The sequence below is a fragment of the Typopeltis vanoorti genome, chromosome 14 (genome assembly GCF_054136105.1).
Source record: "Typopeltis vanoorti isolate ZY-2024b chromosome 14, IOZ_Tvanoo_1.0, whole genome shotgun sequence".
Lineage (NCBI taxonomy): Eukaryota > Metazoa > Arthropoda > Arachnida > Uropygi > Thelyphonidae > Typopeltis > Typopeltis vanoorti.
In genome coordinates this window covers 80,615,645-80,633,212 of record NC_143562.1, presented here as the reverse complement: position 1 = coordinate 80,633,212, position 17,568 = coordinate 80,615,645, and the positions used below count along the sequence as shown (strand labels likewise).

Below are 17,568 nucleotides of genomic sequence, written 5' to 3'. Positions count from 1 at the left end.
GTTTCATATTCTTTGCTTGAGATTGCTTTTCATTGGTTTTGCACATGTGAGTAAACCGGCAACATCCAGTCTGATGTTGGCAATATGGGTAGGAAGGCTGAGGATACCTTATTCTTCTTTGATTGTAATTTCTTCTGCAGGAATATTTTTAGGTGTGAGTGCACTAATTGCTTCAGGGTGAAGGATGATAGGTTTATAATAATGCTTTTCTGAGATTGTTGAGGCTTGAAAGCTGAGTTTGTTTTTAATACTATCATAGTTCTCGATGTGCTGACATCTTATTTTTTTGAAACCCTTTGTCTGCTGAAGCATTCAAGATGTCAGACAGGATTGTCCAAAGATTGGCATTCAACATAATCGTGAGCTCCTCTCCTCTTCTAGTGCACAAATAGCTTTGTTTGTGTCGGCAAGGAAAAAAGCGAATGGAACTGGTTATTTCATTTGGCAAGGAAATACAACAAGGGGGGGGGGGATATCCATGTGTGCTCTGCTTTCTCTTCCCCTGATTAACTACTTCGAAGAGAAAGCCTTAAACTCTACCCCACATAAATACACTGTTTGGCTACGCTGTATACATAATGGGTTCTCCATTTTGCCACATGGTCTGGATATTCAAGGGTGGTGCAAAGACCAACATATCCAACTATTGACTAATTAGTATCTCAGGAGTGGTGGTGAAGATCTTGGAAAAATTGGTTAGGGCCTGCATTCAGAAATGGGTTGACAGTGAATCTCTACTTTGCAATGAACAACATAGGTTTACTAAGGGAAGGTCATGTTTTAGCAACTTGCTCACGTTCGATAACAATGTTACCATTGAACTAGACAAGGGGAATGGATACACCATGATACTTTTGGATTTTGCTAAGGCTTTTGACAGAATACAGCATGGCAGACTGCTGCATAAATTGGAGAAAATGGTTTGGGTTATATAATATTAGCATGGATAAGAGGATGGCTGACTGACAGATATCAAAAAGTGGTATACGAGGGATCTGAGTCTGCAAGGTTTAAGGTAACAAGTGGTGTACCACAAGGATCAGTGCTTCGTCCACTGTTATTTAATCTATACATTAATGATATTGGGAAGGATTTGACAAGAAACATAGTTATTTGCTGATGAAGTAAAGATAGGTATGGTAATCAGGAATGCTGTTGATATGCAGTCTTTGCAGAATGATTTGAATGGAATGGGAAAATGGGTGTCAACTCAATGTCAGTAAATGTAAAGTCATTCACTTTAGCATGATTAGATATCCAATGTCGTATTATATTGGTGGGATTAGGCTAGAGATCTTGGAGTGTTAATAGATAGGAAGTTGAAGTTTAGGGGCCATTTGGCAAAGATTGCAAATACAATTCAAATGACAATTGCAATGCTGAAACGAACGTTCACATGTAAAGATAAGGATGTCATTTTGCCTCTTTACAAGGCCTTGATAAGATCTCACTTGGACTATTGTGTGCAGGTCTGGTCTCCTGGTTTCTGTTGTGATTCTGATATATTGGAGAGAGTACAAAGGAGTGTTAAAAATGATACTAGGATTCTGGAATACTGATTATGAAGACAGATTGAGAATTTGTAGACTGCAGACACTAGCAAACAGGTGAAAGAGGGGTGATATGATTGAGACTTACTAACTTCTGAAAGGGTCACAGAATTTCAATTGATGGAATTTTTCAGTTTATGGAAGGTAGGGAAAGGATGAGAGGGCATCCTTGGAAGCTGAAAATGAAGGGTGTGAGGGCTAAATTTTTCTCTCAGAGGGTGGTGCATGATTGTAATGGATTGCCATTGGATGTTGTGAGTGCAAGCAGTGTGAATGAATTCAAGAATAAGTATGATAGCTGGTGTGTGTAGTATTTGGCCTCCCTCGATGAGTCTCTGACTCCTGGAGGTCTCTTTTAATAATAATAACATTCTCAACGTTTTCTTAACATATCTAAACAATCAACATCCCAGGATCCAGTTCACCTTAGAAAAGGAAAACAACAACAGTCTCTTTAAGAGATACTTGTACCATGAGAGGCTTCTTTAATTCACACAAAAAACAGAAAAAAATGAGTAAAAATATTTATTTAAAGCCACAGATTTTAGCCTGAATATTACAGGTCATCATTACTACTGATGCCCTGTAATATTCATGCTGAAACTTGTTTCTTTAATTCATAAATATTTATTTAGTATGAATTAAAGAAACAAGTCCTAAAGAAATACAACTTTACAGACCACATAAAAAAATTAGCATCCCTCATCTGCTCTACCAAAGACCAGCCACATTCCCAAGATCTGCCAGGTGTTTACTAGGTTCCGGGCAGGACAGCAAGTATTAGAATGTCTGTACACATAGACCACATCTGGTTACAGCCACTCTGGACTTGCTGACCATGCTTTGGACACCCACCGCAGGATATGCTGGAAAATCCCACTCTGCTCCACTGCAGCTACAAATATGAGAGACTATTCCTGGAATCTGTCTCAGCCCTGAAAAACTTTCCAGACCTCAATAAATTTGGATGCATGAAACTGCCCCAAATTTAGGAAACTCATCCTCAGATATTTAGCTGAATAGTCAAGATCATTGCCCACACTAGAGGGTGCCATTTTAAACTCTAGGCCAAACTTTGGTTGCCTTTCTTCAGCCTCATTACCCAGTGTTAGTGCCTGCATGCACATATCATTGTCCTGTGATTCCTGATTATGGCAATTTGACTGCCAAAATATTGGAAGTATTAATTAAAGTTAATGTAATTAATATTCAGCATATGTGGTAATTACCTCAGAAATAATTATTATACAGAGATTTTATTATTAGAAGCATGCTGAATGAAATGATGCAGGAGATTTGTGTTCTAGTAGAGAAGATAAGCAAGGTGATTGACGCTGGAAATAAAAACAAAGCAAGAGAAAAGTAGTAGTAGAGAAGTAGTAGTTGTGAGAATACATGATTTGGTTGAACAAAATGAGAAACTGATGATAAATATCAGAAGATTAGTAAGAAAAGTGAAAGATAAAGATAGTCAGCATTAATGTCCAGATAAGATGAGATGACACAGCCATATGAAGAGAAAGGAGTGCAATATGTGAAGTGTGATGAATTTGAGAAATGGATAGAATTGTATACCAACAGTCACTAGATGAGTCAACGAGAGACAGTTGGGGAGGACAGTAATGAGAGGTGTGAATGAATGAGATTCTGAGGATGTAAGAGATGAAGTGAAAGAACAGAATAGTGAGATAACTGTGAGTAAGGAAGTGCTTGTAAATGGAAAGCTAGAGGTGAGTATTGTTGAGAGAGGGAGAAGTGAGCATCTTGGAACAGGATGGACAGGGAAATGGAAGAAATCAGGGCAGACAGAGACACACCATAAAGGGAGTTAATGTATGATAGGTGACAGATAGCACTGGTTTTAGATTTAAGTTACTATGTTTATAAATGCTTTGTAATGAATAATAAAAATTTCTAATGAATATAAGAAATAAGAGAAAATTATCTCAATCCGAAATTGAGGTTAATTGCCCTGAAAAATGTTTGTATAAATGAAATGTAGTTAGATGAGGATGATATCCTGACAGTAGAGATGGAGAGAAGTATTATGTTTTTCATGAGGTTAGAGAGGATTGGGGAAGGGAAGTGAGTGCTGAGGCTTAGGAATAGGAAGGATGGTGAAAAGGAAATGTATAGGCAAATTGGTCTCGTAAACAAGAAAAGGATGATCATTAATGTATTCCAAATGTCAGGAAGTTAAATAAGTGTATAATGGATAAATGGAAAGCATAAGTATGTCTGGAAGGAGCAGTCATTATGGAGAGAGAGAGAGACAAAGTGTGTAAGATGAGAGATAATGTACCGATACAACATAAGGAGCATAAAGAGCAGGCTAGGAATATATTATTATTTCGGGCGACTCCAGGGAGTCCTTAGACATCATGTCCACACAACTATACGACATTCTCAGAGTATCTATCATACCTTGCCTTGAACTCGCTCACCGTCATAGCATCCACAACAGACTCTGGCAGCTTATTCTGCTCATTTACCACTCTAAAAGTACAGAACCCAGCTCTAACACCCCTGCTAACCACACTCCTGCCCACCTTCCATAGGTATCTCCTAGTTCTCCCACCACCAGTCCTGATCTCAAAAATATCCTCTGAATTAATCCTATAGAATCCCTTTAACAATTTGAATGTCTCAATATATCTCCCCTTTTCTGCCTATCAACTAGTTTCTGCAACCCACCAATCTTCAACTTGTTCTCATATGGTTCATTCCATAGACCTGCTATCATCTTAGTCACTCGCCTCTGGATCCTCTCCACCTCCTCCCCATCAAGAAGGAACCGAGGTAACCAAATCTGGGTACAGTAGTTGAGATGAGGTCTTATTAGGGCTCGGTACAGAGGTACAATAACTTGCTTGTCTCTGCTCGTCAAGGTATTTTTCAACAACCAAGTGAGTTGATGAGCTGATTTTGCAATGTGCCCCCTAAACTTCATCTCCCTATCCACCAACACTCCTAAGTCCCTGGCATCATCAATCTCCTGGAGTACAGTTCCACCAATGTGGTATACTGCTGCTAATCTTTTCACCCCAAAATGCATAACCTTACATTTTGTCACATTAAATTGACATCCATTCTCCTTAGCCCAGAACTCTAATGTATCCAAGTCATCCTGCAAGATTTTTACATCTTCTGCATTCACTATCGCTCTACCCAACATTGCATCATCAGCAAACAAATGAACTGTTCCACTTAGATCCTTCCCTATATCGTTAATGAACAGATTAAACAGCAGTGGTCCAAAAACAGAACCCTGTGGCACACCACTAGTCACAGGCCGTCTTTTGGACTCTACTCCTGAATAAACTACTCTTTGATATCTCTCCATCAACCACCCACCTATCCATCTCACCAACCCTATATCCATTCCTATATGTTGTAGTTTACGGATTAGAATTCCATGTGGTATCCTGTCAAATGCCTTTGCCAGGTCCAGCAGTATCACTGTAAACCCATTACCCTTATCCAGTTCAGCCGTCACCTTGTTATAAAACTTGAGCAAGTTACTGAGGCATGATCTACCCTTCACAAAGCCATGCTGTCCCCCGGACAGTATCTCATTTTCATCAATCCAATCCTGTATTTTTCCCTTGACAATGACTCCTGATATGCTGATTGGTCGGTAATTTGCAACCATAGTCTTGGATCCTCCTTTATGCAGTGAAACTATTTTCCCCTCTTTCCACACCTTCAGGACTAAACCAGACCTGAGACTCAGATTAAACAACCTGGTCAAGGGCACTGATAATTCCTTAGCCGCTTCACGCAAGACCCGTGCCGGTATACCATCCAATCCCACAGATGTATTCACATTAAGGTTCTGTAATAGACTATTCACCTCCACTTCATTCATCACAATTCCCATATAAACTAATGGTTCCTTCATTTTTTTCAATGTCACCACCTGGATGATATACTTTTCAAAGTGTGCGCTCAGTAACTCCACTATATCGACTGATTCAGTGATCTCCTTACCATCGTCATTCCTTAAAATCATTTTGCCGTGTACAGTGTTTTTCTTGCTTGCAGTATATTGAAAGAACTGTTTGGGATTCTCTTTAGCTTGCATAGCTACTTTCCTTTCATAATCCGCTTTTGCTTTTTTTTACCACACTCGTTACCCTTCTGGCATGCACTTTATACTGTTTGTGTGCCTGCAGGTCACCCCTTTCTTTAAATTCCCTCCACAGTTGTTTCTTTTTTTGCAGCTCAAGCTTAATGGTGTTATTCATCCATTTAACCCCTACTTGTTTTACTATTCGGACCCTAGGTATACAATCAGCCATAACCTCCTGTAAATGCTCCTTGACCAACCACTTCCCATGCTCTATTGACGTCCAGCCCTTGCAGTTATACATGCCATGGCACTGATCCAAGCAATCTGCTAAGCTTGTCATACTTGCCAGCACGGTAATTCCACATATACCCTGTCTTAATCGAAAATTCCACACCTTTAGCCACCTCCCAGGTCAAGACCTTATGATCACTCTCACCAATAGGTGGCAATATGGTCATATTCAATACAGTCAAATTCTGAGATTCTATTACCAGGTCAAGCACTCTCACACCCCTAGTATTTTCAATTACATGCTGTCTCAGATAGTTATCCCTTAATAATTGAATAAAATCCATTTCCTTCCTCACATGTGTCCTCTCCTCCTTCCAATCTATGTTACCATAGTTGAAATCCCCTATAATAATTACCCTCCTTCCACTCATTTCATCAATTTGTTTATGCATAGTATCTCCACCATCTATTCCATCACCTGGTCTATAGCAGCACCAAACTGTATATTTTATTCTGCCAGTCTCAATCTCGCACCAAATAGCCTCAAATGAGCTCCTTTCACTATCCTGGGATACAACTTCAATTCTCCTTGGCTGCAGTTCATCAGCTATCATCAATAACACCCCTCCCCCCATTTTATTCTCTCTGTCCCTCCTAAACACACATTCTACACACCTACACATTCTATCCCACTAACTATATCATCTTCCATCAGCCATGTTTCACTAATGCCAATAACCTGTGTCCAGGAAGAGCCAATCAAGGCCAAAAATTCTTCCTTCTTGTTCCTAATACTCCTGGCATTAGTATACATGAAATGCAGTGATCCCTTTGTCCCACCCCTATCTTGATGCGTTATTCTAAATATCCCATTCCCATTTTTTGTCTTTAGTGCTGGCTCGGGTACATTATATACATTCTTACACTCAACTGTCTCACTGATGACTGCATATCCACTCCCCCCCCCTTTGTAGTTCTAGTTTTCCTGGTTCTGCACATCCATTTTCACTTCATTCAGCAACACTTTTTCCAGTCTCTGCACACCAAGTCCATTTAAATGCAGGCCATCCATCTTGTATAAATCCTTTCACCCATCAAACTCATTCCACATGTCCATGAATTCCACACCACACCATCTGCATAACCTGCGCATAATGTCATTTGCGATTATGGCCCTCCTTCTAAACTTCTCTCTGTTATACCACGGCAACAGACTCACCATTCTAACTCTGTCACTCTTTTCTTTCGCTACCTTTAACAATACTTTCAAGTCCTCTCTCATAAAAAATTTATCTCCTTTCAATTCATTTGTACCCGCCACAACTATCAGTTCTTTCACCTTCTGTTTTTGCTCTCTAATACTCTCACTTACATCCTTAAATTTCGCACCCGGTAAGTACGATTTAGTTAAACTCCCATCTATCACTCCTCTTAATAACAAGTCACTATACAACACTCTTTCCTTCATTTCAGAAACTCTCCCACTCTTACGCTGCTTATTTACATTAGCTGAATTACTCTGGAAACAGTTTTGAAGTGCTCTAATTGCCGCTGCGCATTTTGTATCACTGCGCGCAACCTAGCGATCTCACTTCCTACAAATAATTCCTCATTTTTTTATCATTCAAACCATTTTCTCTCTCTGTATAGTTGCTTTCACTCTTTCTTCGATCACTGCTCTCTCATTGCCATCTTGTACATCGCAATTCCCTATCAAGCCACTATTTTCACTCACATTCTGGCTTGCTTCAACCATAACTGTCTCACAACCTGACACATACTTCAACTCCTCACTTTGCTTACACTTTCTGCACATTCTCCCACCACTATCACTTTCAATCCAAACTCCAGCCTCATTTGGGAATGCATACATCCCACACACATCACATTGGACAAACTCTCTCACATTATAGTTTTTGAACAATTCACTTAGTAAAGAAAGTGCAGTATGAGCAGCAAATGGCAAAAAAAAAAATAATAAAAAAAAAAAATTAAAAAAAAAAATAAAAAATCCACAGACTTTAAATATGTTGGTAGGAGGAGAAGGATGTCGGTTAATGAAAATGGTAGACTGCTAATTACTGCAGAGGATATAGTTGATATACATGAACAGTTCATGAAGGTATTTCATTTAATTACCACACATCATTGAAAGCCTGAGTTTAGAAGGAATGACAAATTACATATACAGTGTGTGTGTGTGTGTGTGTCAAGAATTCCATTCCAGCAGGAATAATTTCAATTTTGTAAGTAGTCTTAGCATGGAAAAGAAGAACAAAAGTGTTGGAAATCTTCCTGCCTTGCATTGCTATTATGCCAGTACATGAAATTTGGACGAGATGGTGATCTGAATTACCAAGAAGAGTAGTTATTTCAACAGTGTACCTGGAAGGAGAACTGATTAAGAAAAGGTCGAGAATATTGGATGAATGGAGAAGATTGTCTGGTATGGCTGGGAGATGAACAATTTGGTTTGGGTCTTTGCATAACAAATACCTCATCTTCTCCATTTAGTCACTGGAATGGAAAAAAGGGAGCCAGTTAGAATTGTGGACATTAACCACTGAGAAAGATTACTTTACTGTTAGGGAAAAGAGATTGAAGGAAACTGAGCTTCAAGGATAAGAAGTCAAAGCATTCAGAATGATTTTAAGAATTGGGGAAGAGACTGTAGTTGAATGATACATGAGGCAAGGTAATCTTAAGACACAGAAGGTCAGAGGGAGATTCAAGATTAGGCTTCTTCTGACAAGAAATATCTGATTGCTTAAAAGCACAAGTACTGCTTGTGTGGCAGAAGGAATCATACAGTTTGGACAGTTAAGATGGACTGTAGTTGTTGAGCAGTGATTCAAAGTTCAGATATAAAAAGGCAATCAGGTTTGGATGTCTGCAAGCGATAGTGCATATCATTTATATTTGTTTATTCAACAAATTTTGGTGAAGTGAATGTGGAATAGTTTTTTTTTTTTTTTCATGGTTTTAAACTCTTTTTCAGAATTTTTTGAAGGTTTGTTTCTTATTTTAATTACAGTGATACTATATATATTTAGGTTTACTGTCATTAGCATTTCAATGATGAAGAGAAAAAGAGCAAACAGGACTTACTCTTAGGCAGGTTCCTCACATAGAGAGCAATGTGGCCTCAACAATATCTCTCATATGCTATTACATGGCCTCTCTCAGCACCATCTGGTAGCAGAGATAGCAGTGAAATTACACACTTCCTAAATATATTACCATGAAGATTGGTCCTATACATTATTTGGCTGCCAGCCTGTGGAACCACTTTACTGCTATGTCTTCAAAGATGAGTATGTTTGGCATGCCCTTGTGGGGTATCACTCACAGTGTATGTTGGATGAATGCAGTCGGAGACCAACCTGGAGACCAAACATAGCAACTGCCACTTCAGGCTCCCAATAAGCAAGGTGGTGGTGGTGGTGTTTCATTCACCAGACTTAATACCATCTAGTAATTTTTCAAAAATTTCTTTTATTTAGAAAAGCAGTTTTGGGGAATCTTTAAAGGCATAATAAATTTTACAGCTTAAAAGATACCCCCCCCCCAACTTCTTCCCAAGAAAACTATAGTATTTCTAAGTCTCAAATTTTGGTGCTTCATATGATGAGAGAATAAAATTGAATATATGAATAAAAATAAATAAATATTAAACACAGTTAATTTTAATGTGAATATTTAAATTTGTTTAAAGAAAATGAAATTATTAGTTTGAGTTCCTTCAAACATACATACTAATGAACATTTTTTTTATGCGACTCCACTCACAAAAAGTTGTCAACTATAGTACATTAGTATTATGTGTGAGTTAAGGATTTTTCTATTTTTATTCTTATATAATTTTTTGTATTATTTATTTATTTTTTATATAATCCAGAGACCCTGCTCTAGAGACCAAACAAACTTTTTCAAGATAGGTTGAGCAGTGGTTGTAGGCAATGAAATTTTCCTGCCTAAAGATGTTTACAAACCCATGCCAAAATTCAAACCAACAGCTTTAGGTTGGAGAGTGGTACACTAACCACTTGGCCAATCAAGCCAGCATGCTTATTAAGTTTGTTTTTCACTTGGTCAGACTATAATAAATTTAGTTTAATCCTTTATCCAAGTGTGTGCAAACAAAGTTTGCACCTGAAAGTATCTTCAGGACTGGGGTAAAGTGGTACAACACCGGGCGACTCCTTGCAAAGGTGGGGCAAGCTACCAACACTCCTATCTCAGTATCTCCCATAATGCGAAACACATCTCCTTGCGGATATGTATAATGTTATGCATTAATGTTGGTAGCTTGCTCCACCTTTGCAAGGAGTCGCCCGGTGTTCTACCACTTTACCCCAGTCCTGAAGATACTTTCAGGCACAAACTTTGGCACACACTTGGATAAAGGATTAAACTAAATTTATTATAGCATGTTTATTATCTTAATTAGTTATGTCAATAATTTCATATAATCCAGTGATCAGTGGCGGCCAGTGAAAATTTTAAGTAGGGGTACTGCATATACAAAAAAAAAGAATTCTAATCAGTAACGAATTTATTAATAAATAAATTTACATATTAAAAATTGCTTTATTCAAAATATTTCATCCTCACCACGAACAAACACCAATAATAAAAGTTTCATATCAATAGCAATGACAAGCGCAAACGAATATCGGCGTTAGATCGCAGTGCATTTGTTTCGTGTAACGATAATTGAAAAATAATTCTTTTCATATTTTCAACAGTGACACTCGTCATTATTCAGCCTTGTATCTATAATAAATAAATAATTATGTTATTTTAACAAAATAAAATAATGTTAAAAAACGTTTAATTTTCTTGACCAAAAAGCTCTGGAAAGACTTTTAATGGGATTATATTGATCAAGTGCATATAATAAACAACTAAGTTATACTAACTAGTTTCACCAACTAAAGCTGTTGGCATCTTCAGGGTACATAGCTGATGTAAGGCACTAAAAAGTAAGAAACTGTTACAAACTATAATCAACTGATTCCAATTATATTAAACAAAGAACAGAGCGCGTACAATACATTCATAGAGCGTGGATGATATCACTTCACCAACTTATCTGTTATCTAAACACCTGGCAGGCCTCCTCAAAGCACACATCCATAATTCGGATACTTATATACGAAATTCACAACATTTCGTTGAGAAACTGAACAACATCTCTATCTATCCAGGCTGGTGAGTAAACGGATTTACTCACCAGCCTGGATGTTACATCTCTATTCACTAACATCCCTGTGGAGGAAGTCATCAAGATTTTAGGAAGATTGCTCCCACAAGACATTACTCTCTGTTCCGTCATTGTTTAACATCAAACTTTTTCTTATGGAATAAAACCATATATCAGCAATGGACTGGCCTTGCAATGGGTGGCCCCCTCTCTCCATCTTGTGCTGATCTCTTTATGGAGGATTTTGAAAGTAAAATCTTAACTCAAACAGACCCTAAACCCACAGGATTTACTCACCAGCCTGGATGTTACATCTCTATTCACTAACATCCCTGTGGAGGAAGTCATCAAGATTTTAGGAAGTTTGCTCCCACAAGACATTACTCTCTGTTCCATCACTGTTTAACATCAAACTTTTTCTTATGGAATAAAACCATATATCAGCAATGGACTGGCCTTGCAATGGGTGGCCCCCTCTCTCCATCTTGTGCTGATCTCTTTATGGAGGATTTTGAAAGTAAAATCTTAACTCAAACAGACCCTAAACCCACAGTATGGTGGAGATACGTGGACAATATCTTTATCGTTTGGAACCACACAAAAGAGGACATGTTCGACTTTCTCAACAAAATCAACTCTCTACACCACACAATTAAATTCACCCTAGAACTTGAAAAAGATAACCAGTTATCATTTCTGGACACTTTAATTAAGAAGCTTCCGAATGGTGGTATCAACCCCTCAGTTTACCGCAAACCTACCAATACAGGACGTTATTTACATTTCACTTCCTGCCACCACATTTCTCAGAAACTTAGTATTGTACACATGTTGAAGAACCATGCCTCTCTCCTTACAACAGATCAACAAGACCTCCAGGAAGAACTATCCCTGATATCCACCAACCTTACCATGAATGGATTTCCTCGAAGACTCGTCCACAAGATACTTTTCTCTGAACCCCGACAAAGACAACAAGATGTACGTTATATTTCTACCATCGTCATTCCATACTTAAGGACAGTTTCCAATAAGATTGCTAGACTCCTTAGACCACATAAAATAAGAGTGGCCTTTAAACCCACAGAAACGATTAGACAATTCTTAAGATCTCCAAAAGATAGCCATCCTTTCTCCAAATATGCTGGGGTTTATAACATACCCTGCTCGTGCAGCTTGAATTACATTGGCCAAACTTCAAGGAGCCTTGAAATTAGGCAAAAAGAACACATAGGTGATGTCAATAATAACAGAGAAGAAAAATCGGGGTTAGCTTTTCATTTCTCAAGAATGAACCATACCATAGAGTGGCGGATAGAAGCACAATTCCTTACATGGAGGAGGACTTCCGCTCCCAAATTTTTAAGGAGGCCACAACAGTTGCCCGCTGTATACAAAACCTTAACAGGAACCAAGGACTAATCTTGCCCGTGATCTGGAAGACCCTTATCAGATCCTTCAACTCGCCAGAACTGAATTATAGTGCCAACTTAGAATGTTCCTAAATAACAACAAGTGATATCATCCACGCTCTATGAATGTATTGTACGTGCTCTGTTCTTTGTTTAATATAATTGGAATCGGTTGATTATAGTTTGTAACAGTTTCTTACTTTTTAGTGCCTTACATCAGTTATGTACCCTGAAGATGCCAACAGCTTTAGTTGGTGAAACTAGTTGGTATAACTTAATTGTTTATTATATGCACTTGATCAATATAATCCCATTAAAAGTCTTTCCAAAATAAAATAATATTGAAAAAAATAGTTCACCACGCACACGCACCAATAATAAATGTTTCATATCTCACAGAAATAACGTGCGTAAGGATATTAAAAATAAACTGCCGTTTGGGCAGTGACAAGCGCAAACAAATATCAGTGTTAGATCGCAGTGCATTTGTTTCGTAATCTTAAGTGTTAATTGAACAATCCCAATTATTAACTATTCAATCAATGTCAAAACATAAGCTGTAGACTTTAACATGTTGTATTGCATTTATATAATGTTGTAAGCATTGTTATTATTTATAAACGCAAATAAAATTTAAATTTTGCATTTTTTCCTTGGGGGGGTGCTGCAGTGTCGCAGTGCTTATGTATGGGCCGCCACTGCCAGTGATATTTGAATATAGAAATGTACACTGAAGATAATTATAGAGATGAGCTAAAATAATTTTTTAATTTGATCTTGCAGGTGTAAAGAATAAACCTCTCCATGTTTTTTGGGGCCAGAGTGTACATCTAGCCTGCTCAATTCACTTGCCACAAGCAGAAGGAATGGAAAGTGGATTAATGCATTGGTATCGCTACAGTAGAGAAAAAGGCAAATATGAAGTGACCCAACGCAAGGACAAGTACATCTACACTGCTGATCACGGATTAGTTATAATGTCAGTAACAGAAAGGGACAGTGGCCGTTATGATTGCAAACTAGGACCAAGCACACTATGTAGTTACAATATTACTGTAGATACAAGTATGGATAATTCTATTTTTCTCATTCACACTTCATATATTCATACTTATCCAAAAAAAATTAGTTTTCCAAAATGCTACCAATAGAATCAAAAATTCATATACAGAATGTCTCATAAAGATGCACACATAGTTATTAAATGAACAATGAAACAGATAGTTGGAAAACAGAGGTGGTGGAATGGTTTTAATGTCTCTGATTAGTGCATATATGTAATTAGAGATGGTATTTGTTGCAAAGAAAGCAAAATAGTATCCATTTTGCTTAAAAATAATGCAAAGTGTAAAAAACAGTGGAGGTGTCCAGTACAAAAACATACACAGTACTCTGCAAGGAACAATCTGAGAGATCCAAAATGTCAACAATTAGATTGTCTTAATGAAATGACTAAAAATAATTAAAAACTAATTTAATCTTCTTCCAATTTCACCATTTTCACAAAGTAATTATAAAGAAGCAAAGGTTGTGAGATCCTTAGAAAGCTACTTTAGGTATGATCTTATCTGTTGGATAGAAGCACTACTGAAGTTAAGGCTGTAAACAAAGTATTTAATTTAATTAAAAACTCGTCCTTGTTCCTTTCCCCTTGTTCTACCATATGAAAAATCTCCTAATTGCTAATGATATCAGATGACTTGAATCCAGTTAGTGTTAAGACCTATGATTGTAGTATTACTACTACTTACAGTATTTCATGTGGTAGTGAATTTGAAGCTCTCTGGTGTGAGGTGGAATCTAACAAGATCAATGACATAGTGGGGTGTTGTTACAGATCTGGTGAATCAGTTGCTAGTGATGAAGAAATGCATCACCAAATAGAAAAGATGAGTGCAAAAAGAGTAATCATTAATGGGAGACTTTAATTATTCAAATATCGATTGGGTAGCAGTAAAATCTCATGACAAGAATGAAAGTGAATTTATTGAGATGTTGGGGGACAACTTCCTCAAGTAGCATGGCAGAAGGAACTCAAGGTCAAAGAGTGTTAGATTTATTATAGTGTCAGAGGGCATTTCAGTTAAAGACATTAACTATTCTACCTCTAGTTGGTTGCAGTGATCATGCACTTGGGAAGTGACTAAGTTTATGAATTCAGAAAAGGTTACATGCTCAACTCCAGAGCAGGAAATTATGACCAACCGAGGAGTATACTGAGTTCAGCAGAATGGTATCAGTTGCTGAATGGGAAGAATATCGACACTGCACGGGAAGCATTTAAAAATACTTAAATGATGCAACATCAGAACGTGTCCTGAGAGGTCAAGGAATAAATAGGATAGGAGTCAAATGGATGTGTAATCTTATTAAGCAAGAGATTCATAAGAAATGGATGATATCCGTTATGAAAATTGTAAGTAGCAGGCCAGAAGAGTCGCAACTGTTCAGAAAACTAAGTCTGAGTATTAAATTAAGGGGATAAAAATCCTTTTCTGGCGAAGTTAAAAAGCCGTTTGGCTCTTTATCTTAGTTATAATGTATGGGCACGCCTTTCTGGCATTCGTATAGTGAAGGTATGCAAGTTCTTTTCACTTAAACTTTGATATTATCCAGGTTTACCTACTCGCTGATGAGACCTCAAAAAAGGTTGAAACCGGTCTGGGTAGCGACCTTTCCTCATAATGTAGAGCAGTATTATATCTCCTAGGAGCTGTGTTTTACATTGTGAGAAAATATCAAGGATAGTGAGGGAGCTTGCTCCATCTTTGCTTCGAGTTGCCTTGGTGTTGTACTACCAGGTGTTCACTTACGCTTGGATTTGCCAATAGTTCTTTGGCATGAAACTCTTAGATCGTAGTTTTCGATCTCAGAGTTTCGCATACAACTGGCTGTAAAATAATAAGGGATTTTTATCCCTTTAATTTACTTAACTTTGCCAGAAAAAATAGCCGTTGGGTTTTTATCTCAGTCTGAGTATGAAAAGAAACTGGCTCTGCAAGCTAAAGAAAACCTACAAGAATTCTATTGATATGCTGCAAGTAAAAGAAAGAATGAATATGAAAGAATAACTCTTCTGGAATACAAATGTGACAGATGCAGAAGAGGTTCTTCAACTAATGAGTGCCCATTTTGCTAAAGGCTATCAACCTGATGTATGCCACATTGAGGTCACTGCTACCTCTTCTGAAGAAACTCAAGTGTATGAAGAGGAGGTATTACAGCTGTTGCACAAATTGAATAAGAGTTCAGCAGTAAGGATTGATAGGATATCAGCATGGGTGCTAAAAGAATGTTCAGCTGAACTGGCTATTCCTTTGACCAGGCTATATATTTTGAGTCTCAGAACAGGGAAGATTCTGCAGGAATGGAAAGAATGTATGGTAATCTCATTGCATAAGGGTGGTGGTGCAAAGACTGATGTATTCAACTATCGACCAATCAATATCTCAGTAGTGGTAGTGAAGATTTTGGAAAAATGGGTCAGGGCTCACATTCAGAAATGGGTTGATACTGAATCTCTACTTTGCAATGAACAGCATGACTTTACTAAGGGAAAGTCATGTTTTAGCAACTTGCTCACATTCTATAATAATATTACCACTGAACTAGACAAGGGGAATGGATACACCGTGATACTTTTGGATTTTGCTAAGGCTTTTGACAGAATAAAGCATGGAAGACTTTTGCAGCATTGGAGAATGTGGGTTTGAATTATAAAATATTAGCTTGGTTAAGAGGATATCTGACTGACAGATATCAAAACGTGGTGTATGGGCAATGTGAGTCTGCAAGATTTCAGTTAACTAGTGGTATACCACAAGGATCAGTCCTTGGTCCACTGTTATTCAATCTGTACATTAATGATATTGGGAAGAATTTGACAGGCAGTGATGTAAAGATAGGTAGTGTAATCAGGAATTATGCTGATATGCAGAATGATTTGAATAGGCTGGAATTGTGGGCATGGGAAAATGGATGTCAGTAAATGTAAAGTCATGCACTTTGACATGATTAGATATCCAATGTCATATTATATTGTGGGATTATGCTAGAAGAAACCAATCAGGCTAGGAATCTTGGAATGTTAGTAGATAATAAGTTGAAGTTCAAGGGCTATGTAACAAAGATTGCAAATATAACTCAAAAGATAATTGCAATGCTGAAATGAAGTTTTTACATGTAACGATAAAGATGTAATTTTGCCTCTTTACAAGGCCTTTATAAGACTTCATTTGGACTATTGTGTGCAGGTCTGGTTTCCATTGTGATTCTGATATTAAAAATGATATCAGTATTGTGGAATGCTGATTATGAAGACAGATTGAGAATTTGCATACATGTGATTGAAGCAACTAAAGGCTTTAATGTTTTGGATTTCGTGATAACTTCACAAGATGTAATTGTTAATGAAGTGTGGACACTGCCACAGACTGGTGAGAGTGATCATGAAGTACCTGTTTGGGAAGTGATGAAACAAGAAAAGGTTACTGCAAAAAATGGATACATGTTTAAGTATAAAGCAGGTGATTATAGGAAGCTCTGTAGTCAGCATCAGTATGTTGGGTGGATGAGCTGAGCAGAAAAGATGTTGACAATGCATGGAAACTTTCAAGGCAGTATCTGACAAAGCAGCGTATGACTGCATACCAAGGGTTAAGCAAGTAAATAGAGTAAGAGTGAAATGGATGAACAGTGAAATGAAGCAAGCTGTGCCTGGAAAAGAAAATGTTAATGAGGAGGTACAAGACAGTTGGTGGTGATCGGATCCATGAAGAGTATAAAGTGCAGGCTAGACAGGTGACAAGCATGGTAAAGAAAGAAAAGGTGAAGTATAACAGGAGATTGGCTGGTTAGGCCAAAGTTAACTTAAGGCAGTGATTTTCAACCGGTGTGCCATGAGATTTGTGAAAACAAATTAATTGAAAGAAATGATGATGTAATTTGTGCATTTATTCCCTTGAAGCTCCCAAAAAAGATAAGTAATTACTATCATTAATATCTTCTGTATGTAAATCAATCAAAATTATGCCTATTTTTTTGCCAGATCGTCAAAAAAAAAATTAAAAGAATATATTTTTGGTGCCGCAGAATTTT

General features: G+C 37.5%; 2 protein-coding genes across 6 annotated transcripts in view; one reads left to right on the top strand and one right to left on the bottom strand.

Moving 5' to 3' along the window:
• Window positions 1-17,568, bottom strand: part of LOC150099706 (uncharacterized) — a 143,782-nt gene that overhangs the window by 43,327 nt on the left and 82,887 nt on the right. Inside the window, exon 4 of one of the 3 annotated variants that reach the window (XM_090404421.1) lies at window positions 9,210-9,324. The exons of the other annotated variants lie outside the window; for them this stretch is intronic. Coding sequence (XP_090260547.1) covers window positions 9,265-9,324 — 60 coding nt within the window. The 3' untranslated portion in view covers window positions 9,210-9,264. Of the gene's footprint in view, window positions 1-9,209; window positions 9,325-17,568 lie in introns of those variants that run through there. 3 annotated transcript variants of the gene reach the window in all.
• LOC150099707 (semaphorin-2A-like) overlaps window positions 1-17,568 on the top strand; it is a 794,210-nt gene that overhangs the window by 749,813 nt on the left and 26,829 nt on the right. For all 3 annotated transcript variants that reach the window (XM_090404418.1, XM_090404419.1, XM_090404417.1), the window contains exon 15: window positions 13,255-13,536. In XM_090404418.1, coding sequence (XP_090260544.1) covers window positions 13,255-13,536 — 282 coding nt within the window. The remainder of the gene's footprint in view (window positions 1-13,254; window positions 13,537-17,568) is intronic.